Source organism: Haplochromis burtoni, unplaced genomic scaffold (genome assembly GCF_018398535.1).
Source record: "Haplochromis burtoni strain Fernald_Lab_line unplaced genomic scaffold, NCSU_Asbu1 Contig_205, whole genome shotgun sequence".
Taxonomy (NCBI): Eukaryota; Metazoa; Chordata; class Actinopteri; order Cichliformes; family Cichlidae; genus Haplochromis; species Haplochromis burtoni.
Genome location: NW_024582566.1, coordinates 536,353 through 562,750, shown reverse-complemented (window position 1 = coordinate 562,750; position 26,398 = coordinate 536,353). Strand labels below are relative to the sequence as shown.

Sequence of the window (26,398 nt, the reverse complement as noted above, 5' to 3'; positions counted from 1 at the left end):
CCACTGCTGTCCCTGGGATGTGAAATTCTGCCTATTTGTGCATGTTGCCCATTTTCTCACGAGCACATTGTCTAACACAGGCCTATGTCACAAGCACTGACATGCATTATTTCAAACTGGATAAATCTAGCTAGTTACAATGTTACTGTAACCTTTCCTGAGCCTGCTACCCCAGACCTCTGAGGTCATCAAGGGTAACCAGCAAAAATATACTTTTCTAATTGGACTGGCATCTAAAATAGCAGTGTTTTTACACTAAAACCCAGTCTCTAAGCAGTTTTATATATAACAGCCCCAACATTAATGCATTGGTTTCACAAGAAATGCTAATATAGATTAACATAGACCTGCATTACAATTCAAAGGTTTGGACACAACTTCTCACTTAAGTTTGACTTTATTTTCATTTTCATTGTAGATTCTCACTGAAGGCATCAAAACTATGAACACATATGGAATTCTGTAGTAAAGAAACGTGTGAAATAACTCAAAATATGTTTTATATTTTAGATTTAGATCTTTCAAAATAGCCACCCTTTGCTTTGGTTACTGCTTTGCACACTCTTGGCTCCCTCGATGAACTTCATGAGGTCGTCACCTGAAATTATTTTCCAACAGTCGTGAAGGAGTTCCCAGAGATGTTGGCCCTTTGCCCTCACTCTACGGCCACGGCATGTCACTGCAGGATGCTGTGGTAGCCATGCTGGTTCAGTTTGCCTTCAGTTTTGAATAAATCCCCAACAGTGTCAGCAGCTCCTGCACTGGGGAACACATTGACTGAGAAACTGTCATTTCTCTTTAATTAGCTGATTGGTTCTTGGTATAATATGAATTCAAATAGCTATCAAATAATGCTTTCGGCTGTGCACCAACTTGACTTCTGCACAACACAACTGATGGTCCCAACTCCATGAAGAAGGCAAGAAATTCCACAAATGAACCGTGACAGGCTCACCTGTGAAGTGAAACGTGTGGTTTCTCTGTCTTTTCCCGTGTTGTAGTTGTGCGTCTTATTTTGAAAGAAATATTTACGCGTTACCATAGCGACCAGAGAGCATTATGGGGCAGAGAGGAGGATGTTACTCTCTGTCGTTGGTGCATTTCAGGAGGACGCTGCTAACAACGTTGCACAATTACACAGTGAATTTGTGTTTATTATTATATTTACAAAATACCAGTTTCTGTCTCGGCCGTATGGTTTTATTTTGCTGTATTTCTCTGCGACAGCTTAAAGGCCGCTCCGTTAAACTGGTCCGAGGCGCAAACAAGGCTGCGGAGCGCTGCACTAAATGTTACTGAATTATATTATAATGTCCCACATTTCACCTCAAACTAATTCTTTAACAGCATTCATATTTAAAGCTTTAAATCACCATTTATCCTCATGATACTGATTTAATTTGTGCAAATACTGACTTAGTTTGGTGAGCAGTGTGTATTTTACAGTGATGTCCTCAGGCTAAAATATCAGCATAATCTGTCTCCATTTAGGTTTATTTTTAGGAGGTATAATACCATGTTTATGCCTCAGTAATACCATTACACAAAGCTCTGATTAAAAAGTGTGTGGAGCACCAGTTTAGGTCCAGGTGTGACTCTGAGCGGAGGTCTCCCCCTCCCCTTTCTTGAGTCACTAAAACTATTTAACAAAGGTGACAAAAATCTCCCCCAAATCAAAGCATCTTCTGCCATTTATAGTACACAGTTTACTATGAACGATCAAACGGTTCTTTGCCTGACTGCATGTACTGTGTTGACATTTAGACAATATGTTGGTGTTCATGTTCACGGCAATTTAGCAGGATAAGTTACACTAAACATCAGGTCGAGACTCCAGAACAACGCCACCCTCATTAAAAATGTTGGTCTGAAGTCAAAAGTGCTAAAGAGTGCTGGTATAGGACTCTGAACAAAGAAAGACAATGCAGTCCGTCTACTAAATAACATAAATATAATCTTTATTTCTGTATACATATGTTTAGAAGGCCAGAATAAAAGTTTAACAGCCTTGTATGAGAAACACTTTTGTTTAAATTTAGGTCATCAATGTAACACAAAGACTAACATTAGCTGTCATTCACAGATACAACTTTTCACTAACAGTCCAGTTTGCTTCTGCTTTTGTGTGACTATGAGAAATGTCCTGCAGACTGTCGGCTGTGTGTTAGACGTAAGTGTTGATCAGCTAATAGAATATAGGGCTAAACTGCTACTAAACTATACATTTGTCATACATATGTACACACACGCATGCACACATCGTCCACTTTTACTATGATCACTTTTTACCACTCCTACCCCTACAAAAACAAACAAGGTGATCATTCAAGTACCTTTAGAAAAGGTGTGATGTCTTATAGGCATAACACTGGTCACGATCAGCACTCTGAACCTGCTTTCATAGTTCTCATGTTATGTGCCAAAGGTGGTAGTTCTTGAAATATAAATGAGCCTCCAGAGTGGAAACACGGGGCAGGTTAATCACTGGGACTGAAACAAACAAAAAAACAACATTGGTGACAAACTAAAACTATCTAAACCACTCATGGAAGACCTTGTAGCAGTGCTGTGGTAGCTGTCGTTACTTCACAACAGTTGGTTCCCCTTTTTGTGTGGCATTTTCTTCAGGTGTTCTCTAACAGTACAAAGACACCTGAGTCTGTTTTCAGGTACCCTGTGTGATTGGTGTACCTGTGCCTGTTACCCAATGGGTGGGAGGACAGGGCCACATGACCCTGGTTGATTAAGCAATTAAGGAGCCAGGTAGACACTGTGACACTGGGAAAGTAGATGGACCATGGCACAAACCACAGGACCAGCTTCAGAGCTGTGGGCTTTCCTACTGTGACAAATCAAAATGTTTGCCTTGAACAGGGCCCATGTTACATTTGTAATGTGTGCATGACTATGTAGAGAAAAGCGGGCCTGTAGAAGCAGCAGTGAAGACAGGGCCAGTGTAGAGTCCTGGTCCATCCACAGGAACCTTTGGATAGAAGAAAATAAAAAATTAATGCAACCTTGCATTTTTATTATTGATTATGCCACCAGGATTTAAAAAGCAATAAATTCTATGTGTAGTACAACTTTGAGAATGCCTTAATTACATTACAAAACCATTTACGTTAGACTAAAATGATTGAATTCCTTTTATTTTGAAGACTTTTTTCATACTGTATCCTATAACGTCTTTAGATTGTTGATTCTTTAACCTCTTAAGCCCCGAGCCTGACTGATCTCCTGCCTTTTGCCCCCGTATCAGGGGGCGTTGGGGCTTAAGAGGTTAAGGACGCAAACAGAAGTGATTACGTTCACGGTTCATACTATCCATCTGTATATGTTTAGATAAAATCTTTTTGATGTGTTTTCTTTGTTAATTTAACCACATACAGACATTCAGAAGAAGTGCCCTTCAACTCCCCACTATCACTGCTCTGTGAGGCTGAACCTGCACGGTGACATAAAGGTTCTCGATCATTTCAGGGTCACAGCACACAGACTTATGACTAACTACATAAATAAATGCTACATTTATTTATGTAGTTAGTCACAACTACATAAGCAATAGATTCTTTGAATTGTGTCAAAACTTGTTGAGTTATTACAGCAGCCAGTGTAGACTGAAGGCTCTCGCTGAGCAATCAGTTACAGCGGATCCACTCTTTTCTTTGTAGTTACACACCTGCAGGGTGACTTATATTAAAAGTGACGTGACTGTCAGAGCTGTGGGTTACCTCTCCCAGAGCTTGCAGGGCAACTGTGGCTGCCATGGCCTTGGCGTGCTTCTTATTGGGACTGGCTGTCTGGGGTTGGTAGTCCACACCATTCACTGTGACCTGGAGATAACACAACACATAACTCTGTTCACTAACAACATCCAACAAACACAGGTCCAGATGAACAAAATCCACTTTCTGGGATCGTAAACAACACGTGAATCTGATGCATTTAATTAAAACACTTTTTTAGCAGTTTTTTAAAAGGTTTTTAATTCCATGCACTTTCAAGGATTTAGCATGAGGGACAATAACACGAGCTAGGAAGTACACCTGTGTGGTGCTCAATCATCTTTGATCAAATAGATTGAAATAAAAAAGCATCACATATACAAAAACATGTGTTTAAGAGTTGGCAATAGGGTCACAAATGAAGTTAAATAAGGCCAAAATGCATACGAGAGGAATAAAGAGCTGGCTGTATATAACAGAATCAGGTGCTTCCCTTTGTCACATACATTTCTTGGTGCATCTGTACAGTCACATTGTACCACTACAGTAACATCTTTGAAACTGACACCACACCACAACAACTGGGAAGCAGCAGAGACTCCAAACTCCCCCTGAGATGCTGGATATTACGAACACAGATCACTATTTATAATTTTCATTTTCTCAGATGCACCTGTAAGTTACCCAAAAGTAATGAGATTACTGTTACTTTCCCATAAGCACGCTGCGTTACTGCGTTACTAAACCGTGGTTTGTTTGTGAGAGCGTCTCATGACAACGACGTACGAGCGTGCGACGCCCGTGGCAGCAACAGACGTGTGCAGATCAACAATGGATAAAATAGAGTGCAGAGAGAGTACATGCAGCGTTCAACGCTGGGAAGTAATCACATTACTTTGAGTTTGATTCTGTGAAAATCCACTGTTCACTCTGCGTGGGAAGAAAACTTTCTACAGCGAAAAATGAAACTTCAAATGTGAGTGAGCGGCGAGCGGCGAGCGTGCTGCCACAGGAATGCGACGCTCACAGAGAAACCCCCGAATGCCTTTTCGAAAACGAGTAAACAGTAAACTAATGGGATTACTTTCTTGGAGAAGTAATCAGTAATTAGTAAGTAATTACTATTTTCAAGGCCAACACTGTTGGTCATATAAGGCGATTTACCCACCACCAGCAGTAATGTGATTACTATCGTCAGATGATTTTGTTGCCTCTGATTATAAAGCCCTGCAGAGCTGCACAGTGACTGTGTGGGGTTTAATGACGTAGTGGAGAAGGTGCAGATTGTCGCCAGCTTCACACAGAATGAAAATGACCCACCTTGAAAAGAAAATTCTTGCGGTGGTCAGGACCACTGTGATGGACCATAACAAAGTCTGGCTGCATTATCTTTCTCTTGTTACACAACTCAATGAGAGCAGACACCGGGTGCTTCCCTGCACACAGATAAAAGGACATCGTTAGAGTTGGACAGCGCTCAGAGGAAGCTCTTTTTCTACAGAAGCATTGATATTTATGATGAATACTTTTTGTCCTTGTTTATGTTTGACATGCAGCTCAGACCCTTGCAGGAGCTTTTGCGGTTTACTGCAGATTTAGAAGTTACTATTCCTGAAAAAAGATCGACTGCAAAAACAGTTCAGAGAATTCTGTTTATTGTTTATGTGAGATCGCCATCTTGTGGAAAATATCGGCACTGCGGCTTGTTTGTTCTGGTTTTTGCACATTTTATATGTTGGAGTGGCAGAGCTGCGTAAGTATGTTGCACATAATCACGTATATCTGCACCTTTGTTCTGATTCACATCACTTTGCTGAGGATAAATGACACACACTGTTCTGATGCTACCGATACTTTGATCCTGTGGATGAGGCTGAGAGCCAGACTTACAATGCAAACTGCACGTTGGAAATGAAAAGTTACTTCCTGGATTTACCAAAGACGTGCAGCAGCATGTTTGTAATTGACAGGCATGGTTGTTTATTGTTTATGTATTTGTTGGAATTTTCCTTTTAGAGGTGAATGCCTAAACATGTAAGTGCTGCTGCGTTTATGGACTTAACAGTAACTTCTTTAACATGCAAATTGGTTCGTTTCTGGACACAAATACTGTTTTATCTTCTTCTGTCAATCCTAAATGTCAGCTGATACACACGGATTTCAGATTTGGTGGAGTAATATATTCATTCTGTCAGATTTCTCCAGCCATCACACCCTCACAGATGACACTCAGTCAGCAGAAACCTCTAACAGCAGGGTCTGATTCTCTGCCTCTCACTGGTCCTAAGCACCATCGTTATCATAAAGAAATGCATGTAGAACAAGTTTACTCTGTATTTGCTCCTGTGGGTCTGGTTGGGTTTTTTGATGAGCTGCAAGACTAAAGGTCAACAGTATCACCATCTTTAAGGAAACAAATTCAGGTGTATTTTACCCATTAGATCCTTGGTTACTACCAGTCCACCAGTTTGCTTCTGTAGTTTCTCTCCTTCAGCAACTAGACCTGAAACATTAAAGTCAACATCAATAATGTGGTATTATTTATAATATCACCCATACACTTCCCTAAAGAGTGAAATGTGAGTTCGTACTATAAACTAATATTTGTGGCCAAATAACAGTAAATCCATGCAATATGACACCATATAGATCCCACTGCCTTCACTATCACCGTCTTGCAAAGCTTGTGTGAGCATCTATTGTCCAGACTCAGCAGCAAAAAGTGCATCACTTGGTTTCTCGTACCTTTGCGGTCAACCTTAAAGTCAATAACGATGGGTTCCACGGTACCCTCGCGGTTCCTTCCCAGCCCTTCGCCTGTCTTCCACCCCATCTTTCTCATCAGGAACTCCCCGACACCCCCTGACACTGGAGCTGCCCTGAGAAACTGGTCCTAGTCAGAACACAAACAACACAGTAAAAAGTCAGAAGGGAGAAAAGAAAGAAAACAACATCTACACGAGCGCAGGGATGGGCAGGATGTGTTATCACATTTTCATCTCAAACATTTTCTTCTCATGCTCCTTGTCACAGTCGCAATTGTGTGGTGTCTCTTTAAGACAGCCTAAGGTGATGTTTTGTGATGTCACAAGTATGCGCTGCTGCCCATGCTGTGGGAGAAACATGCTGCACATGAACGCTGACTGAGATGAACCTCGTATCTTTACCTCCCTAACTCAAAGCAACGTTACGGGTTGTGTGAACACTGCTCGCTTCATATATGATGAGACAGCAGCCATTCAACCGGGCCGTGTAAGGTTGATGAAGAGTGTGTTTGTTAAAGGACGAGCACTGTGGAATTCCCAGTGTGGTCGTGAGTCTGTGACCGTCCTGCCGAGTGTTTCTGCCGCCTCCTCTCAGTGAAGTACACGCAGGTTAAATGTATGTAACTGAACGTGAACCAGCGATCGATTAGAGCAGGCAGATACGTCTTCTTCATGTTTATGCTTTGAGAACATGTGATTCGATAAGACTCCAAAGCTTTTGATCACGACAGCAGTGATGAGTGCGGCTGCTGTCTTAAAAACACACTGTTTGTATTCCAGCTGTGTCAGGCAGGAAGAAGAGGCTGCACAATAACTTACACACTTCTTTGCTGCTGTTGCTTAGAAAAAAAGGTTGAATCTTGCATCACTTTCTATTTGCACTCAAGCTTCTGGATGTATACTACAGTACGCATGTGATGACACGGCTGCACTACTGCACGTCTTTTCTTCTATATTCTCTAGAAGAGTTATAACCTCTGCTTTCTAACAGCCTCAGATGTGAGGCTCAGTGTGAAAATACTGAGTATAGTATACTAGACGTGGTGCAGAGCTTCACTAGATGACTACCAGGGGGTTAAAACTAAATCAAGCTTGATTTTTGCGTTGAATGCTGTGTACATTACCTTCTTCAGCCATGCTTGTGGTCCACTGGTCGAGAGCTCCTCAGAGCTGAGGACCTGGGCTCCAGTTGAACCAGTGAAAAGACCAGGAACCGTGTTGGATTGGGCCCAAGCATCTACCTATTGAAAAAGGACACTTGTATAAAATAAGAGCGTTTAAGCATGTCTGTATTTGTCTGACACAACTGTCGGTATTCCGAGATTAGCTATCCCCATTCTCTGGGCTTCACGTTTGCTACCATGGGTGGGAATGCAGATTTGATTTGGCAGGTTTTCTGACAGATCCACAGGCCTCTGGCTGCTCTTTTTGATTTTATAGAAGAAACACTGTCACATAAATCATTAAGACTAATTTCATTCATGAAGCGTCTACAAAACATCTGCTTCCAAACAGATCAACTGCCGCTGCTGCAGTCAGTATCAAAGTGGCAGCTCCACCTCACACTCATGACAGCCGCACAGATATTTATGAGGCTCAGTCACCACTTCATCAAAGCCGAATGTTTTCCCAAGTTTACGCTTTTGTGAAAATGTATAATACGCATAAAATACTATAACACTCAGAATTAGCTGTGAACTCACCAGCTACAACATTATACAAGTATTAATATGTGAGTAATGTCTCAGCAGTGGTACACCAGGGACAGATCACCTACTACCAGTGTGTGAATGTGTGTGTGACTGAATGTAGTGTAACACACTTTGGGGTCCTTATGCACTGAGTAAAGCGCTGTGCAAATACAGGCCATTTACCATTTTTACCATCTACTAATCAGAAGGCTGGTGGTTCGACCCCCATCTGCTCCGGTCTGCATGTCATCCTTGGGCGACATTCTGACGCCAAGTTGCTCGAATGTGTGTGACTGTTGGGTAGAAAGCACTTAGAGCGCATGGAGCAAAGTGCTTGTGCAAATGTGTTTGAATGGGTGAAGGAGGCAAGTTGTGTAAGCAGCAAAGCAGTATGTGAGAACCATTTACACTGAACACGAAATGCTTTTGTGTCTTTTGTCCATTTTCCTGTTTTACAAAATGCTGACCTGACAAAATGAGAAAAGCCATGTTTTGTTTTGATTGAAAAAAGATGATATTAGGAGCTAAAACCCAGAACAACATTTACTTGCTGCATCTAAAACTGAGGCTGGCAGAGTGGTGATACAGTGTGATTATGCTGCTATTATAGCACCTTCATAGTTTCACACGCTAATAATATAAAGTGTTTATGGTGAGCACGTTAGCTGCTTTGAACATTTATTCTTTTGAGACTTATTACCTGCTCTTGTGCTCGGGTGAGCATGCGGATGGCACTGATGTCATAGGGGTTCTCAGCCAATCGCCTTTGAGCTTTGATTCGTTCAGTTACAGCCTGGGTGATGTCTACTTGCTGGAGAGACAGAAAAACAGAGAGTGAGAGAGGTTAGTCAGACACAGGTTTGAGGGTTAAGAAGTTTTGCATTTTATGTTAAACGAAACCTTCTTTGGGGAAACACATGAGGAAGGACGCATGAAGGAAAATGCAACAAAGAACTGAAGCAAACTGAGGGTTTAAATATGGGAAGAGTGAAGAAAGACAGAAACAAACAGCGAGAAAGACACCAGAAGGCACAGGGAATAAAGGGAAGGCATAGGAGGAACAACAAGAGAATATAAGCAAACTAGATAATTCAACTAAGGAGAACTAAGAATACAAACACTCCAAAAAACTCAGCCTAAGAATTTTATCTCCAACTTCCTTTCAGATAAGTGGTAAATCCACTCTTGGAAGAAGAGACCTGGTTGTGCTTGCTAGCATTAGTACAGGACATCCAGTGGATTTAGTCCAACTAAACACTGTAATGCCTGGCATAGTGGAATCACACAATCACATTTACTCCATGCACTGTTCACCAGCATCGCCCAAATCATCTTTAAAAAGGTGAGAGGTGTTCACTTCTGTTGTATAGTATGCACTATCTCATTTCTCACCTGCAGTTGTGGGTCAGGAAAAACTTTGTCACTGTTTGTCACAAACGCTGGCTGTTCAATAACTTCCTGCAAAACCGCTGCCGTTTCCCCTGATGATGATGATGAGGAGGGTGCTGCTGACAGAACATTTGTTTGGGCCTTTGTTGTAACAGCAGCCTTCTCGGTTGTTTTGTCAACTGGCACCCATTCTCCATAAGCACCCAGTCCCTCTCCTTCCTGTAACACATTACATTAGATAAGTAACTATGGGTTAATATTAAAAGACATTTTCTTTGATAATTACCTGCAATTAATCAGGTTAAAGGGAGACATTTATTCAGTGGAATACAAAGTGCAGCTCAAAGAATAAACTGAAGCTAGAATTGTTCCAATGCTTACTGTTCATATAGATCAGATTCAGATCATTTTATTGATTCTGACAATTCATTTGCAGCTTAGCCACAACCTGCTCATGCAATCACAGGCAAAACTAGAAATGTGTCCACCAACGATCATACAAAGAAGTCAATCTAAGTGTGTCAGAGTTAAGTGATCTAATAGCCAAGGGTATAAAAGATTTGAAGTATCTGTTTGTGTTTCACTGGGAACGAGGTAATGGTGACCTGGGAGGAACTTCCTGAACTCAAATGACGAACATGGTCAGGACAGCTGATTCTTTTGGGGGTATTGAGAGGTGCCCTGCTCCTGTGGATCAATCAGGATGCAAACTGACATATCTAATGCACCACCAGCTACAGCCTGAGACGTCTGCCACCGTGCACCTTTCTTCTCATACAGCATTACCCCATTTTTCTTTTTGTGGTTTTTAAATTTGTAAATGTCTGCATGTGATGGTCCCGAGATGAAGAAACAAACAGAATATTGTTGAGATATTGATGGTGTGAAAAGTGCCTCGACCATGGCCCCAGAAAAAATATTAAATATCCATTAAACTCAAAAGCCCAAAAGCCTCCTGAGATGGAAACCAATTCCTAATAAGACAAATGGCACAAAAATGTAGGAAATGTAAAAGTTAAATGTTCTCTCGACATCCTGCAAAGTTCCCACCAGGACCACAAAGTAGGATCCACAAAGATGTTCATTCATTCAACAACAAAAAGAACAAAATTAAGGAAGAACACCGTCGTAGTCATGGTTACTGCTCCCACAAACTATCCTGCAACACAATTCTTGGGACAGATAAAAATTTGTATTCTTAACTTTTCAACAAAAATGCACAACACATGTTTGGGAGAAAAAAAGATTTTGCACACCAACAACAAAACCTCATATTTACCATAAAGCATGTTGGGGGGGTTCGTGCTTTTATCTCAGCCCCTCAAACCCTTGAAAACCTTGTAAAGAAATCATAAATAAATAAAATTTAAGAAGAAAATTCAAGGCTAGAGTCCGTTACTGACACTATGTTGTTTATGCAACAAGACGATGACTTGAAAGCAGCAAAATGGCAGCAAAATCTAAATATTATGGTTTTGAAATGGCCACGCCCCCTGCTGACCTAAAGAAAGGAAGATGCTAACTCCGACATCCCGGTTAAGTGGAACAGAAACGTAGCACTGAGATGCACACTGGAAGGGATTCTATTCAGTCTAATAAAAACGAGTTTCATACCTTCTTACGATGCTGTGTTCCTGAAGACACTGGGAACTCCTTGGCCATGCCTGCATCACTACGGACTGCTGGACGAACTGTTGAGTTCTGATTGGACAAAAATTTGAAATGGTTACTTCTTTTTTCGAAAAAGTTACTTATTACACAACTGCGACTATATCCACCAGAAAAACCCTATGAAGGACCAGGTGACCCCATCATTACATGCCTCTCTGCAGCTTCTCTCCTCCTGTCCCTGCCCACAGAGAATGTGCCAGGCCATCAAAAATAAACCCAAAATGAGCCAAGCAAAAGTCAAACATAAAGACTCACAAAGCTATGACTTTTCAGCTGGTGGAATACATTTGTGGTACTGCTACCTTTTGCAGCAATAGTTTTGCTGCATGTTTTGCAAATTACCGGATGTTTGAAATCCTCTTTGTGAAATCCAAACGGCAGCGAGTCTCATTCCCTCGCTCTTCTGAAACTCCCACTTTCACCATATTATTCCCTATCTGGGAATTTGAACTGACAGTTATATAATTGACATCAGCTCAAGAACAGAAAAACCACTCAAAACTTCTGCCCAGTTTTGGGATAGCATTCTTCAGAAAGTTGAAACTAAGATAATCAGTTCACAGTTCGCACCAGAACCACAGGAAGAAAACAGCGTGACAAAAAACCTGCATGTGATGACAGGGTCGTGTGTATAGGGACGTACTGTCAGCTCAGATTCAGTTAAATGAATCGTACAGACAGATGATAACCTTCAGCATACTCCGCAATGAGCCAATCATGTGAACTTGGCCTGATGAGAAAATGGATTTGAATGCCTGTAATGAATTCCTAAAATCTCCAAGATAAATAAACCTCTGAAATGAAAGGATTGTGTAACAAAATGATTGTAAATCCTAAACGTAACATTTCAGCTGTATCACTTATATTTAAGTTAAGTCTGCATCTAATTGGTATTTCAGCTCCTGCATTTCAGGTGTGTTGTGTTGTGGGTGTACAAAGACTAAGCTATGAAAACTGCGTGTTTGTCCAAATATTTCTGGGTCTAACTGCATTTAAGACAGACACGATGCAGCGCACGTGTGCATATTACATTAACACTGAAGGTGATTGCTTTTGGTTCTCGTAGAGCTGCTCCTCCAAAAGGTTTCTCATCATCCTCTTCGTCTGAAACATGAGGCACTGCCACTGGCAGCTCTTCTGTACTGTCTGCAATCATCTTGCATTTCTGCAAACACACACACACATATAAAGAGTAAGCTATGTAACTACGACGCATCGCTCTTGTTTTTCCACATTGCAGGCTGCAGATCTCCATGGCTGTTACAGAACACTGCAGAACTGTACTTTAGAACTGCTATGATCTGAGTAGGATCCTGTATGTAAGCAGACAGAGACCTTTCCACCTATAAAGGTAGAGCGGCAGAGCTTTAACAAAATGTAATGCACTTGTCCTTTAATGTAAGGCTCACTCTATATTAACCAAATCTGGAAAATAAATCCCACCTGACCCTCTTTGAATCAGCTCATGTTTTATACAACAACTGTTGGATGTATGTAAATCCATGCTCTAAATCCAAAATCATTTTTAAGTATCAGGCTCATCGTTGCTATGTGAGCATGCACAAGGGCCTGGATCACAGAGGATCATGGAGTGCTTCAGTGTTTTAACTCATTGCCTGTTCAGCTTGTGACCGTTTTCTTTTGGCATACGATGGCCTGTCCTTTGCACTAACTTTAGTTGTTTTGATACATAGAAAACATGAAACTTACGTCAGTAAATTCTTTAATGCTAATGCTGTTCGCTTGCTTTGCTACTTTCCTTTTCACCTCCTCCAAATTAGCGATGTTGGGTTGGGCAGGGGCAACGGGTGGCTTCTGCATAATGGAAGGCAGTGGAACCAGTGACGACAAAGTGCCAATGTTAGTCAAGGCTGCTGTCACAGTGGCTACAAGTGAGAGGAGACACGGCAGAACACACAAATGGGTGAATAACAAGCACAACAGCTGACTCAAATAATATTCGAACATTTCAGTCGTGTAATTCTGCTTATAGTACTTATTTTATTGACTCAACACACTCGACACTTCACTTGACCTTCATGGTTATTTTGCTCCAGAAAACTTACTAATCAGCAGTAGAACTGCTCACACACAAGAAAAGACATCAGGGATTAAGGTTAGGCCATATTTGAAAAGTTTCCAACCGACAATCGTCAGTCCAATAAATGACAACAGGTGATATATTCACGCAGGTGACTTTTTGATGGGCGGAGCAACGTAATCATGCACGTTTAGAATTTATAAGATTTGTTTGAATATTTTACCTTCTTTTCTTGTTTCAGTATTAATATTGCTACTTTTTGGATTATTCATTCATTTATTTATTTATCTGAGATGAGCCAAAGCACACAAAAAACTTAACATTACATCAGATTTTAATGTTCGCAGGAAGAGACATTTGGATTTTTAACTTACTTATTGTTTAATTTTGTATTTGTTGTTTGGTCGAGTGTGTGATAAGATAAACACAGTTATAGTGCTAAAAACAGCGCTATTATGTTTTCTGTTGACTGCTTCTCTTAGTTTCAACCAACATTATTAGCAAACCAACTCATGGGCAAATAAATAAACAAATCGCTCTTGTAAAAAACGACTGGTGAAAGGCTCAGCCTATAGTCAATATATCCGTCCAATTGCCCAACTTTATTAGAGATGCAGTTTACTGTTGAAGAAAGAAGTCAACTGGATGTCTGTATTTGTACATTTTGATAAATTACAGCTTCATTCCAAACAGACAGATTCAAACTAAGTTAAACAGTCCCCTCAAGGAAATGACCAAATCTGTATCGATAGAGCAGCGGTAACTAGGGATGGGTAACGGTATCCAGTGTTCTGACATAAACGGTAGTAACCAGACCGAAAAGCAGCGCACATTTCGGTGCTTTTTTTTTTTCTCGAGATGTCACACACTTTGGATTCTAGCCAATCATTTTACCTTTCCAAGGATAGTAGGCGGGCCCAGGTACGTACGTTCTTTTAGAGCAGATGGATGATGATGCAGCAGCAGCCGTTCTTCTCTGCGTGAGTAGCTTCATGTTGTTCGTGTGTAATTTACATTGAGTAGGCTAACCACGCTATTACATTAATGCACGTAAGGTGAACTAGCAAACACCATCATAGCTACATGCAGCTGTCTTCTTGTTTGATAGAGTGATGCCATAAATCCCCCATAGCTGCAGAAAAGGCTAACATTGTTATCTTTTTACAAAAAAAACAGCTGAACATGAGAGGTTTTAGGACAAAGTTTGTGTTCTCCATTCTTTAAGCACCGGCACCGTTTCAAAAGTACCGGTTTGGCACCGGTATAGGATAAAACCTAAACGATACCCATCCCTAGTGATAACAGGAGGAAAAAATCATGCAGGAAAGAGGAAAGTCAAATTCCTACCAGCAGTCATACTGGCCATTGCAGCATTCATAGCCATTGTTGGCAGAGCCAGGGGAAGCACTGAGGATCTCAGGCTAGCAGGGATGGGCATACCAGCTTTGGCACACATGGCAGCAGCATTGGCCTTAGCAATTTCCAACAACTGCTCCTTATCTGAGAAACAAAAAAATAAATCTTACATTTTTTAGACATAATACATAATATGAAGTTTCTAACAGCTATATACAGTTTTATTTTCTTTTTTTTAAATAGAAATCTGAGCATATGATTTTAGCGGTAAAGAAGATAAGAAAATTGTAATCTCAAGTAAATCATCACAACAAAATGAATTAATGGGAATTAGTGTGATGATCACATAGTCAGAAGCCACATATAACCATCATCTTTCAGTGGTAATGGACTCAGACTCAAAGTGCTTTATACTAATTCATCATTCAGACAAGTCATACTAACTTGGAGTTCACAGCCACCCCAGAACATACAGGATCCCACATATATTTACTGGTACTGACTCATGATAGAGTACAACATTAATTTGAATCCCCTGTTGTTCTCACAGTATTTAAACTTGAGCTTTATCATGGGGGGGGGGGAGCAAGGAAAGGTGAGCAACTAAAAAATGAAGTAAACAAGAGGTTTACTTCATTTTTTAGAGGTTTTTTCTAGTAAAAACTGGCACCTAGTAAAAATCAGGCGCTAGTTTATTTACAGTTACTTTATGACAGCAGCCTCCTCTTTGTTATATACAATAGCACCAAAATACAAGTAACAAAAAGGAAAAATGGCACGTATTCCATTCACACGAGTGACTTCATAATATCTGACCCAGTTCACTGATACGGTGAGGGCTGTTGCTCAAGCTGCCGTGTTTCCGTGAGGGCGACCTGTTTTTGCGTAGGATTAGCACAGGGGAATGGCTCGGCTCACGCTTCCAACGGTCTCTCTGGCTGTATGCAACCCTCCGCCGACTTTGTGACACTGACCGCGAGCGTGACCGCCGTGGCCTGCGGCCCCTTGACCTACAAAGCAACATGCAGTCTCATTTATCTTTCAAAAAACCAACTGCTAAACAACATCTGTATACAAATATTCATAGGTGAAACTTTACAATGTAATAAAAGTCCTGAAGCACTCACACACTTTCAAGAACCACTGTGCACAGCTACAACTGTGATACATATTTTGGGCACCCTCCTCTATGATTCTGTTCCATGGACTGAAAAACTAGATGTGATGAAGACAATGTGGTGATTGCAAAATGGCCAGGAAGCACTAGTTTCATCAGAACACTCTTGCCAACACATAATCAGGCAAACTGCAAGTTGCCACCTGTAAATGAGGCCGTGGTCCTGTGGAACAGGATGCCTTTGACGCCATCGTGCACGCACGGGCGTCTGCTTTGCATGCACTGCTACAGTTTCAGGGTCCTGCAGGTACCTCCCTGCACTCAGAGAGAAATCCTGCTCACGTGAATAAACTTACTTTTGACTGTCGGGAGGCAGAGCCCAAAGGAGGATGGGCTCCTAATGTGATTGGCCACTTTGATGGACACTTCAGGTTACTGTGTAAAACTGAGTTACACTGTGCCAGCGACAAATGCTGTTCTAAAGCGCATTTGTTCACAATTTGAAAGATAAAGTTTAGTGAATTAAGTATCAACAGCTATTGTTTACTGAGTGGAAATACACACAAGTGTCACTGGATTACTTTAATGCTGAAGAAATATTTGAAACCATTAATCTGTGGTACAGAATAACACAGCTTCTATGGTTTAGAAAGAAAGCATCACAATAAGGACGCATCATTCCTCAAGTCAACTGATAAACTTAATTTTATAAAATGTGAACAAGTATAACATGTTTTATGTTTTTGCCAGTGGGTGGCTTCACTCAGTGAAACAGCTTTACACATCTGGCTCAGAGCTCCACTCACTGTGGGCTCAGGCTCCACTCACTGTGGGCTCAGAGCTCCACTCACTGTGGGCTCAGGCTCCACTCACTGTGGGCTCAGGCTCCACTCACTGTGGGCTCAGAGCTCCACTCACTGTGGGCTCAGGCTCCACTCACTGTGGGCTCAGAGCTCCACTCACTGTGGGCTCAGAGCTCCACTCACTGTGGGCTCAGGCTCCACTCACTGTGGGCTCAGAGCTCCACTCACTGTGGGCTCAGGCTCCACTCACTGTGGGCTCAGAGCTCCACTCACTGTGGGCTCAGGCTCCACTCACTGTGGGCTCAGGCTCCACTCACTGTGGGCTCAGGCTCCACTCACTGTGGGCTCAGGCTCCACTCACTGTGGGCTCAGAGCTCCACTCACTGTGGGCTCAGGCTCCACTCACTGTGGGCTCAGGCTCTGAACATCACTGTGGGCTCAGAGCTCCACTCACTGTGGGCTCAGCTCCATAAGCAGCTGTGGGCTCAGGCTCCACTCACTGTGGGCTCAGAGCTCCACTCACTGTGGGCTCAGGCTCCACTCACTGTGGGCTCAGGCTCCACTGCAGGTTAAAGACAGTCTGTGGGCTGGACAGGAGAGCAGGACGTGACGAGTTGTCCAAGGTAAGCAGCTAATTTGTCTGACAAGCAGTTCAGGTTGTTCCCAAAAGTTGATTGTGTTGATCTGGATGTTTTGAGTGGGAGAAACGTTTCGTCACTCATTCAAGTGACTTCTTCAGTCTCAGCTGACTGCAGGTTTCCCAGCCTTAAGATACACGTACTGTTTATGTACGACTGAAACTAGCACCAATGGTGAGCAGTGGGATATGGGGTCAGTTCTTGAACTCAAACTCGTGCACTCAATGCTAGTTTTTTAAACGTGTTAAAGATGCCTGGAAAAGGAAGAGTTCAAAGAAACGATTAAAAGCCCAAAATTACAATGACAGTCATTTCTACTGTGATGGGTCTGTATAAACTTTATATAGGGCTTTTTTGTTCACTCAAACCACCACACACACATTCATGCAGCACTATTTTAAGTCTTATCTACACACAAATACACACACTCAATTTCACAAATGTATTTTTGTGTCTATTTTAGCACTAAAAGCTTTGTCCTCTTTCACTGAGTGAAATTAATGCTTTACTTTACCAAACAACAGGATTTTTTCAATGTTTAAATTCTTTGTGCAAGAGCAGTGATAAATTATAAGCAATGGATGAATACTACTGCTAACAATTAAACACAATCTAGCAGTATGCAGACTGGAGGCAGACTCCCGTGTACTAATGAGAGGTGAATGAATAAAGGGAGGGAGGGTCCATGGGGCTATTTGGTGTCTGGATGTCATGTATAGAACAGAACCATAAGGCGTGTGTGAGGTGTGATCATGCTTCTCAAATGCAGATAAATTATCTCCAGGTAAGTAAGCAGCGCAAACACACTCCACCCCCTGACCTACCTTGAGCGTGATCTCTTCCTAAGTGAAGGGCTCGTGGATCTAGATTCTCTCTTGTAGCCTCTACGTGGTGACTTGGATTTTTTCTGCTTCTTTGATGACTTCTCCTCTTTTTTCTTCTGTGGTGACTTTTTTCTTTTCTTTCCAGCAGATTTCACATTTGCAGGAAAGGACGTTTCTGATGCCTTGCACTGAAGCAAGCCAGGCTCAGTGCTCAGGTGATGTTTAGCAGATATGGACTGGCTTGGCACGGACGTGGATGCACTAGAAGCTGAAGTTTTTAGAAAATCACATGACAAAGAGCACAGCTTGAAAAAACCCAAATACTCTAAATTAAAAGCCACACCTATTAATAACACAAAGCACTGATTGGACATTACAAAGTATTTATTTTAGTTTTATTCTAGTATTTTAGAATAAAACTGTGTATGTGTCTGTAAGACTAGAGAGGAAATGACATTTTTCAAGTTATCTCTATTATCACCAGATTTATAGTGTGTATGTGTGGCAAGTTGAGGCTGATGGCTCGGCTGCAGGGGAGGAGTGAAGCAGCAGGTTCAAGGTGTGGTATCAGGGGAGGCTGGTCTTCGCAGTTGGCGAGCATCATCTAATCATGCCTTCCCTATTTCAGTAGCGCCTGGGGCGAGAGAGGGGGGATATCTGATCAGATCTGCTGGAGGTGGAGGAGCTGGCAGCGGAAATCGCAGAGAAAAGAGAGCAGAGCACTGTAAAGTGCAAAACATAAAATAAAAGTTTGCACAAGAATCTGGGTGGAGCCGAAACCCAGGACACCAGCATGTCATAGCCCCAACCCCCGCAGCCGGTGGAGGCACTGGCGAAGATTGGGTCTGAGCTGGTGGCAATACACCGGGAGTAGGTGGCAGTAGGGCTGGGCCATGTCAAACCGTTCACGGTAATACCGGTAAAATGTTGGGCAACGATAAGAAAATGAAATATTGTGATAGAATTTGGGTAAAACGCGCACGCAGTGCCTTTGTTTTCATACGCACATGGCCCAAAAAGCATGGCGGCGACGCAGAACGAGAAGAGCAAAAGCGGATCGTTGAATGAAACAATGAACCAGAACTGGTTTGTAAAAATGCTGCAGCTTCACTGGTGTGGAACTGGTTTAGCTTTCGTGCGTCAGATACACAACAAAGCACTATTTTTGGTAGAGCATGCTAGCGGGCCGTCGTTATTACCGAAACGATTTCATGTACACGGCGCTCAAAAATCTGTCAAATGTTTCAGTACGACTTTGCTGAGCTACGAAGCCGCACCGCTTGATGGATTGTTGGAGCGTTACGGCTATCGTAGGCGGAGCCTGGCGGAGTGATACGTACTGTGCTTCAGCATAATGTTACCATATTGTGTGTGTATAACCTCTTTTTAAGTTTAGTGGATATTATACATGGTTATGCTGAGGATGTGTCGGCCAGTTTCCACTGAAATGCCTTTTGGTTAAACTGTCAGCGAGGAATTTATATTTGCACTGTTACATGTTTATATAACTTTAATGCAGATAAAAAACAGCTGCTTGTTTAAGTGAAAATACATTGATGGGTTTTTTGCACTAATAAAGTTGTAAAGTGTTTTGTCTAGTGTCAGTTATATCGTTATTGCAAATTTTCAAATATATATCGTGATAAATAGTTTTGGCCATATTGCCCTGCCCTAAGTGGCAGTGCATCAGAAGCAGAAGCATTGTGTGGACCTCCAAGCTTTCTTGGAGGTGTTCCAGGCGATGGCCGGCAGAGGAGTCGGCTCCCCGGCTGCTCCCGTTGCTCTTAGGGGAAGCCCAAGTGGTAGCGCTGAGTCTTCCCACAAGGCATCCTGGACCAGCTAGGGCTCTCCTCCGAGGACCATCTGCACCACTTTCCAGGATGGTCGGATAAGGCCGGAGGTCCACGTATGTCAGGCGGCTGCAAGAAGTGGGTCTGTTGCCACCAGCCGCCGAGCCTTGAGGCTGCGGTGAGGCTGACTTAGGACCAACTGGCAGCGTGGCAGGAAGGTCTGCAGGAGCAGCTGTGTGCGGCAGTGGCTAACTGACTGTTCCCAGCCGTGCGAACAAGGGTCCAGGTACTGTTTTATACAACACGATTTCCCACACAAATCTGATCGGAGCTAGTTCTTACATTTTCTACTCGAGTCCTTAAAGCCCTTTATACAACATGCCTCATTCAGCATTCGCACGAGCACTAAGTGCCTTGTATTACACACACTCCAATGAACTCATCAGAGAAAATGTTGGGTTCAGCGTCTTGGCCAAAGATATTTAAGTGTGAAGACGAGAGACTCGAGCACCGAGTGATTGAACCACCAACCTTTCAATTAAGTGGAAACTGGCCGACACATCCTCAGCATAACCATGTATAAATCCACAAACTTAAAAACGTTATACACACACGTAGGTAACATTATGTTGAAGCACAGCACGTATCACTCCGCGAGGCTCCGCCTACGACAGCCGTAATGCTCCAGACAATCCATCAAGCGTGCGGCTTCTAGCTTAGCAAAGTCGTACTAGAAACATTGTTAGACAGATTTTCGAGCGCCGTGCACATAAAATCGGTTCGGTAATAACGACGGCCCGCTAGCATGCTCTACCAAACATGCTTTGTTGTGTATCTGACGGAAGCCAAACCAGTTCCACACCACTGGAGCTGCAGCATTTTTACAAACCAGTTCTGGTTCATCGTTTCATCCAACGATCCGCTTTCGCTCTTCTACTAAACGACCCTGCTGTTACAGCCACCCCAAATTTGTGTTAATAGCTTTTGAGTAAGATTTACAGTATTATTCCTGGATACATGGTGCTTATACTGTTTGAACAGTGATTTCCTCAAACTTGAAGTTTAAGATTTTAATATTCTGAGATCCTGGATATCTGATTCCCATGAACTATGAGCCACAATCATCACAACACACTCAGCACCTGCTCAGTCATGGAAACCAACGCCATAAATCCAACGTCCATTTCATACAGATCTTACCTAGTTTTTCTGTTTCCTCTCCTTCACTGTGGTTAGAGGTCTGCCGTTTTATTACTCTCGATTCAGTCAACTCTTCTGCTTGTAAATTACTTTCAGTGTTGCTGAGGTTGCCCTGAGGTGGCTTGGGCCAGTTTGGAGGCCATTGGTGGGAATGAAAGGATTCATCTTCTACATCTTTCTTCTCTGACGAGCTACAAGTAAAAATAGAAATCACATAATTGCAGGATGAAGTAATATCACAGTGAAACATATTTATCAACAGTGCTGTCATCAAGCACAGAGTGTTTCATACAGTTAGTTGCAAAATCTTCCTCCATTTTTTTCACTTACATTTGCAGCCTGTTGTTCCCCCAGCCCATTTTTTTAGACATGTTGCTGCCACCAAGTCAAAATGAGCCAAATAAAAACCGAATAAAAATGGAACTGTCTTAGTTTAAACATTCAATGTGTTTTCTGTTTTCAAGTGTGAATAAAATGTGTTTATGAGACTTGCAAATCACCACATTCTGTTTGTGTCTATGTTTTACACAGCAGCTCAACTTTTAAATTTAATCTAAAAGCCAAAACACGACCTGATTAAAAGCCTAGTAATTTTACTAAGGACTCAATATTTATTATGGAAAAATAAATATTGCCATTATTTTGCAAACATTTATTTTACATTAACTGGGAGATATTGTGTCTGTCTCTTTAACCTTTAAACAGGCAGGTGGAGTCGGTCAACCATTCATCGGAGGACAGCTGAACATAAGAAAGTTGGTAGCAGTTCCTAGATCTTCCAGTTAGCATGTCAAAGTATTGTTGGTTAAGTTCGTAAATCCAAATCATGAATGTGGAATGTCAGGTAAAGTCTACAGAGTGGTAGAATAAATACTAAATAAATGCGGTACATTCACTGTTGGCAGCCCTCTTGGCAAATTAGGATCATCAGCCCACAGATTTGAAGGGAAAACGGTTTGTATAACAAAATAAACAGAGGAGGAGCCATCAACATTTGGTTCAAAGTTTGCTTCCCACCTGGAGCGAGTCCTAGACCTCTGACGGTAGTGTCGAGTCCGAGAGTCCGAGTTCTTCACTGGGCAGGAATGTGACTGGGAGTAGGAATGTGAAGGTGAATGGCATCCCTGCCTGTCACGTCTTTCCTCATCTTCTATTCCTTTATTTGAGTTTTCCTGTCAGAGAGCAATAAAAAATAAACCTTGTTTTCATTATTCTTTCGTGAGTGTAGCATGGACTGGTAATGATATAGCACTTTCAACTAACAACTATTTGACCACACAAAGTGCTTTCTTATAACCAGCTTCATTAAACCCCCACACACACTTTCACACCATCACACGGGGCGACTCAGGTTTCACTGTGATGTGCTTATCCTGGCGTTTCCGCCTGAGCCAAAGCTGCCCCAGTTATATCAATATGTAATTTATTTGACCCATCTCCCCTCCGAAGTTATTTTCCCATGCACTCTCAGAACGTCTTCAGTGTGACTGTTACACACTTCCACCCTCAGAGTTGCAGTCTCAGTCCGTTCACTTGTGCATTTGCAGAGGAAGCTGGATGTGTATAAAATGGAGAGTCTTCAACTTGATTTTGTGGAAGTGGGCGAAGTTGAAGGAAGGAAAATCTGACAAAAAGGGCGGCTTTTAAGCAACAATTGTGTTTTTATAAGCGAAACCCTTTTGACCTCATCGAGAGGTAGAGGCCGTTCTTCCACAGATGCCTCGAGACAGCACACCAGAACCCTGCAGCCAGTCTCACTCTGGAGGACAAATTCATGGTTGTGCTTCTCATCTCTCCCCATTAGCAGAAATATTCTTAATTATCTCACAATCAAACAGTTGGTTCAAAGTCAGTGGCTGAATCGACCAAATGGCCCAAACTTGAATTTGAAAATTGAAGAATTTTTCATTATGTATTGGATCTAATGGTAACAGGCAGAAATATATTACTGTATTATTACTATTACCAAGCACAAAAATATCATCACACAGACTTATAATCAACACACTTAAGCTTTACAATGAAAAAGATAAACGCTCGCATGCAGGGGCTAAATCGGGCCCAATGTCCCGCCTCAGACACTGGCCCAACAAATGCAGGACACTCGCTCCTCCTAAGATAATTAGTCCAACTAAACAGTCCGACGGTGACGACTTTGCAAGAACAGACTAACAAGCTACAGTCGCAGTCAGAAGGACAGCAGTACATAAATTGAACGTGTATTCTACTTGACATAGTTACTTGTGAACACTACAGACAAATCAAACATGAGAAAGGAATTCTCTCCAACTCTTACTAAAAGCAAAGGGATAAATCTGTATTAGTAACTAAAGCTGATTCATGTATTGGGACCACAATAAAAGTACTTTGTTTTCACCTGTTTTGGGATTATATCAGGCAGCTCCTCCTGTCGTTTCAGTTTAGTATGCTTTAACACAAAAGCAGAGTCAGTATCTGATGAATTCTCATCGTCTTTCCTCCTTTTCTTCTTCTTCCTCTTTCCAATTAAGTGCTTCTTGCGGCATCTGGACTTACTCTCACGATCCCCACCTGGAAAACAGTTTACCAGCTCTGCATATTTTTGCAGCAAAAAATATTGTATGTGACATATACAGGACAACATATGGCAACGTAGACAGAATTTACAAGGAAATGGGAAAGGAGAACCGCGGAGCTCAGAGTCTGACTGCACTTGGATGATGTGACAGCAGATGCTGTTTATGTGGGTCTGCTGTGGTGAAACGACAACATGCCGAAGATGGACAACAAAGCACGCGTGTTAGATTATAGCCACTTACCAGCAATATTCGTTGTTAGTTTTTATAAATGATCTACCAGTACGTAAACTTTAATGAAGGATGGCCCCTGTGGACTCGGCTAAAAGACATACGTCTACATCATTAAAGCAGTATTGAAGAAGTTTTTAGAGAATTCCACACTGATAATTGTCACATTACTCAAATAGAAACTACTAATACTTTATTGAACCTGGCCCTTGTTTTGCTCTTCAACTTCTCTGAGTTTGGTTATGCAGCATGTCTGTAGGTTCTCAGTCATTCCAGACATCGTAATCTAAGGAGCTTGGAATGAGAAGCAACTGGACTTCTTTCAGTTTCTTGAAAACGTGTGCAGATCTCAGACCTCTGCATTGGAGAAACCAAACAGCCACTCCATAAGCGCATGGCACAACATAGAAGAGCCACCTGGACAGGACAAGACTCAGCTGTACGTCTGCATCTAAAGGTCAAAGGTCGCTCTTTCGAGGACACCAGAGAAGACAGATGGTCTAAAAGAGAGTTGACAGAAGCCATCTATGTCCACTGTGAACGGCCATCCTTGAACAGAGTGGATGGCTTACCACACCAACCATCTGCCACCTACAATCCAGTTTTGAAATCCCTTCCCTGGCGTCTTAATTAGGGATGGTATCGTTTAGGCTTTATCTGTGCCAAATCTGTACTTTTGAAACGGTGCCGGTGCTTAAAGAATAGAGAACACAAACCTCTCATGTTTTTATTTTTAGCAGTCTCTTTTTTTCTGCAAAATGATAACCACCATCTAGCCCCACGCACGGGGCGATCCGCACTAACTCACTAATGGAGATTTACCACACCCGCAGTAGATGTGCTCGGTGTGAGGTCTCACAGCAAGCTATCAAATACGGCGCATTTCTCAGCTTTTAAAACAACGCTATGGATCGCCAGGTGCTTCATCAGATTCGAGGTGTTGCCTCCTTTGACAGTATCACAGTATCAGCTTAAAGCACTTGTTGCTGCTGAGTTTGCATCTTTTGCTGTGAAGTACAGCCAGACTTTGACCGCTTCGCCTTGGGCATTTTTAATCTGTAGCTCTGCTCTAAAAGAACGTACGTACCTGGGCCCGCCTACTATCCTTGGAAAGGTAAAATGATTGGCTGGAATCCAGAGTGTGTGACAGCTCAGAAAAAAAATGGCACCGGATATCGGTACCCATCCCCAGTCCTAATGCCCACTCACATTTTGCGTCAGTTCATCTACACAGACACATGATAGGGTGAGTCAACTGGCCCACACACTTTTAAACAGCTTGGCTCATGTGATGAGGCACATGATCAATAATGGGTTGAGGAGACTTTTCCTCACCCTATCATGTGACCTATCAGGTCACCTGACGCAAAATGCGAGTGCGTGTTGAGGTACCTGGGAAGGGATATCAAGACTGCTTTGTAGGTGGGTGTCTTAAGCCACCCCCTCTGTTCAATGATGGTCATTCACAGTGGACATACATGGTCTCTGAGAACCTACACAGACATGCTGCCTCCCAGAGCAGACAAAACCTTGAAAAGGGTGCAGTTAGAATACAGTACAAAGGACCAGAGTCTTCATGTAGCTAAAGAAGGACATCAAAGACGGGGACAATGTCAAACCAATCAGCTTCTGGGAACATGAGACTGAAAAGGGCCTGGGCCAGCTGGTCAGCAGTGACTTAACTTTTAAATAAGAACAAGGGGATTGTCTACTGAAAATATTTTTTAAAAACATATATAAAGATTAGCCACAGAATAGGGCAGCTGTGAATATACCAAGTCTATCTGCTGTAAACACTCGATGCTCAAAAAGTTGACAATATAATAAAGAGCCGTACCTTGCTCTGTTTTTCTTTCCGTTGGTGTTCCTCTTCTATGAAGCAAAGATAAAGCCTGAATTAGGCACATTTAAACAGTCGTAATTAACAGTAAAACGGCAGGAAGCTATTGGCTGTTTTTGTACAGTAGTGTTGCCCCCCTGAACGATCTAGGTTGCGGGCTACACGTTATCCCACCGTGTATGTAGTAAACCTTTTTACTCCCTTCATTCACTGACTTTTGAAAGTGGACATAATGCACAGGTAAAGTTACAGGTTCCTTTGTGAGCCCAGCCCCTTCCTCTCAGACTATCACATGCTTTCTTTGGAGTTATATTTGCTGGCTGAGCACGTGAGCACACAGGTTTTCTGACTGGGGATGTTGCAGCATGTGCTTTCAGGATCACCTTGACTTGTGTTTATTTTTTCGCTTCAGGTCTGCCCCAGACTCTGAACTACTGTCCTTCTCTCGGTTCCTCTTCTTCCTCTTGCTTTTGTGTTTTTTGTGCTTCTTGTGCGAACTGCTGCTTCTCACGTCTTTGTGTCTCTTTGTAGAGGCATTTTCTGCTCCATCCATGTTACTGCAGTCACCCACTCTTTTAGCATCACTGATGGACAGAGGCAGAGAAAATACGTGTTACTGTTTGACCAGAAAGAGTCAGCCAACGTTTATTAAATGTCTAATATTCTGAAGCCTCTCCCTGCACCGCTTATTGGATAATAAGATCCAGATGAGGTGTTTAACAGTCATGCCTGTTGAAGATTTAAGAGGTTTCAGGTTTCTTC

General features: G+C 42.2%; 1 protein-coding gene across 1 annotated transcript; it reads right to left on the bottom strand.

Moving 5' to 3' along the window:
- Nucleotides 1–1,276: 1,276 nt before the first annotated feature.
- Nucleotides 1,277–26,390, bottom strand: LOC102309774 (protein SON). Its single transcript, XM_042226288.1, has 19 exons — nucleotides 26,020–26,390; nucleotides 25,634–25,668; nucleotides 23,388–23,560; nucleotides 22,028–22,182; nucleotides 21,011–21,201; nucleotides 18,021–18,288; nucleotides 15,455–15,648; nucleotides 14,630–14,782; nucleotides 12,952–13,127; nucleotides 12,272–12,406; nucleotides 11,185–11,271; nucleotides 9,574–9,789; nucleotides 8,882–8,992; nucleotides 7,615–7,731; nucleotides 6,471–6,618; nucleotides 6,160–6,228; nucleotides 5,046–5,161; nucleotides 3,732–3,833; nucleotides 1,277–2,983 (listed from the first exon to the last, which is right to left on the bottom strand). The coding sequence occupies exons 1-19, from the start codon at nucleotides 26,187–26,189 to the stop codon at nucleotides 2,906–2,908; spliced, it is 2,694 nt and encodes an 897-aa protein (XP_042082222.1). The 5' UTR covers nucleotides 26,190–26,390; the 3' UTR covers nucleotides 1,277–2,905.
- Between the last annotated feature and the right edge of the window lie 8 nt (nucleotides 26,391–26,398).

Coding starts and splice junctions, on each gene's coding strand:
- LOC102309774 (XM_042226288.1), bottom strand. CDS start 26,189: ATGGATGGAGCAGAAAATGCCTCTACAAAGAGACACAAAGACGTGAGA. Junction 23,561..25,633: donor GGAAAGAAAAACAGAGCAAG/GTACGGCTCTTT, acceptor ACTGTTTTCCAG/GTGGGGATCGTGAGAGTAAG. Junction 6,619..7,614: donor CACAAGCATGGCTGAAGAAG/GTAATGTACACA, acceptor TGTTCTGACTAG/GACCAGTTTCTCAGGGCAGC.